At 43.3% G+C, this 2,500-nt stretch overlaps 1 protein-coding gene across 3 annotated transcripts in view; it reads right to left on the reverse strand.

The window, feature by feature from the left end:
* The window catches only part of LOC134061963 (protein PHTF2-like), a 65,900-nt gene that overhangs the window by 11,277 nt on the left and 52,123 nt on the right, over positions 1–2,500 (reverse strand). For all 3 annotated transcript variants that reach the window (XM_062517813.1, XM_062517814.1, XM_062517812.1), the window contains one exon: positions 1,903–2,034. In XM_062517813.1, coding sequence (XP_062373797.1) covers positions 1,903–2,034 — 132 coding nt within the window. The remainder of the gene's footprint in view (positions 1–1,902; positions 2,035–2,500) is intronic.

The following is a 2,500-nucleotide window of genomic DNA, read 5'->3' on the forward strand; positions in this document are numbered from 1 at the left end:
GTAGGCCAACATTGGGAAGGTGACACTGGATCTATATTGCTAATATGTTGCATTTTGTAAAAGCATAATTATTTTGTGGTTATTTTGTTGTATTTGTGTTTTGGGAATATTTCTGCCACAAGCCCAGACTACCACAGTGGTAGGCATTGGGAAGGTGACACTGGATCTGCATTGCTATGGCTAATATGAAATCTGTGATAACATTAACAGCAATGGAATCTGAGCTTTGCGCAGTAACTGCTAGGTCCATACAATTTCCAATGGGCACAAACAGGTTTCAAACAGTGTTTAAATGAATTAAATGTGCGTAATCGGTCGCATATGTAACTCATCTCAACATACATTTAACGTTCCCACCATTTAAATTGGATGAACGTGTTCACAAATCAATGTTACCTACAGTGGACTTGACATCAAGGCGATGGATGTGTATTAGTTTCACACTGAAACTATTTGCGTGGTGCAACCCGTTAAAATGTTAGTAGCTTATAATACTCCGACATAGTGGCAATTTACGTTGAAACTAAGCTAAGATGGAACTTATGTTCAACTCGTTCTAAACGTTACGTGCAATTGGCTAAGGTGCAGTGGCTGCAGGACTTCAGAGCGAGTGAGCGCATGCAACAGAACTGATGCCACGAAAGTTAAACTTTTAAACCGACTCCTATTTGCTCCAATAGCTACATTACGAGTGGCGAATGTTTTCGCGAGGATCTGCTTGGACTGGAGAGGCACACTACCGGTGAGATTTCATGCACCAAAAATGCTTCATGCTTTGAGGAAAACAGCTTGGATTTGGCGCACGTCAACATGTTGGTGACGCTGCGTAAAAACGAAGCAAGGCACCTCTTTGTATAATATCCAGTAACAAAGTAGCCTACAGCGGCAACGCACCACACAGAACATTATTTATAGGCGCTACTCGCAGTGTAGCCTATCACTGCACCTCCATTATCGTGTTTTCCACCAGCTATTTACGTCTCTACCGATCATAAAGATTTGCTCATATATAACATCAGCCAACACTTCAAGGGCCACTACAAAGTATCTCGGGGGCCGGATCCTGCCCACGGGCCGCTAATTGAAGAGCCCTGGCCTACACTAACAATATGGAACACACACATAGAATACTACACTGATGTACAATATGGAGCACACATGGGGGAGGGGGTGCTCTGGGTCTTGGGTTGTATATTATTGTACACACACACACACACACACATGCTCTGGGTCTTGGGTTGTACAGTCATGGCTGAAAGTGTTGGCACCCCATGCTAAAGTTGACTAAAAAGAGAAATATAAAATATTTTTTTGGAAATGTATCTTAATGCATTGTTTAATAAAATGAGGAAATATCCAATCCTTAAGGAAACCAATTTTCTTTGTGAATGAATAATCTATCATTAATAAATTAATGTTCTTCCTTAAAATGCTCATTGAGCTCAATGCACATCAAACCAGGCTAACTGAACAAAACTGAACAATGAGCCAATCTCTAGCTATGGTGAAGGGTATGTGATGATGTGGGGCTATTTCAATTCCAACGGCCAAGCATAATATCCTGGATCTATGAAATGGCTGGCCTTTAAAAATAAAAATCTGCCTGCCTCTATGGGAATTTACATAGGAGGGGCAAATACTTACGCCCCCTGTATTTTAAAGAATACATTTATTTACTTACAATACATTCTTCATTCACAAAGAACATGGTGCCCTTAAAGGTTGGAGTTTTACTCATTTTTAAATTATGGCATTAGGATCAGTTTCCAAAAAATAATTTTATATTCCTCTTTTTACTCAACTTTAGCAAGGGGGGAAACACTTTTTCACAGCACTGTAGGTGTGTGTGCGCACACACACACACACACACACACACACACACACACACACACACACACACACCTTCAGGTAGGAGCGGAGCGAGAGCCACATCTTGATGTTCTGGACTTTCTTGAGGCGGAAGTGCGGAACCTCAGACTTCCTGGCCCGACGTGCGGACGTCAGGTGACCAAAGAGCTTCGCAAAGAGCAGCCTCTGGAAAACACACACACACACACACACACACTGATTACACACAGCCTCTGGAAAAAACACACACACACACACACACACACACTGATTACACACAGCCTCTGGAACACGCACACACACACACACACTGATTACACACAGCCTCTGGAACACGCACACACACACACACACACTGATTACACACAGCCTCTGGAACACACACACACACACACACACTGATTACACACAGCCTCTGGAACACGCACACACACACACACAGAAGGAAAGTCAAGGTTTGCCTTAAATAGCACTGGATCCTGAACGCCTCTCTGGGGGGCAGTGTTTGGTTGGCGTGTGTGTGTGTGTGTGTGTGTGTGTGGGTGTGTGTCCTCACCTGTGTGTGTGTGTAGGTGTGTGTGTGTGTGTCCTCACCTGCTTGTAGGTGTGTGTGTGTGTGTCCTCACCTGTTTGTGTGTGTGTGTGTGTGTGT

Source organism: Sardina pilchardus, chromosome 17 (assembly GCF_963854185.1).
Source record: "Sardina pilchardus chromosome 17, fSarPil1.1, whole genome shotgun sequence".
NCBI lineage: Eukaryota > Metazoa > Chordata > Actinopteri > Clupeiformes > Clupeidae > Sardina > Sardina pilchardus.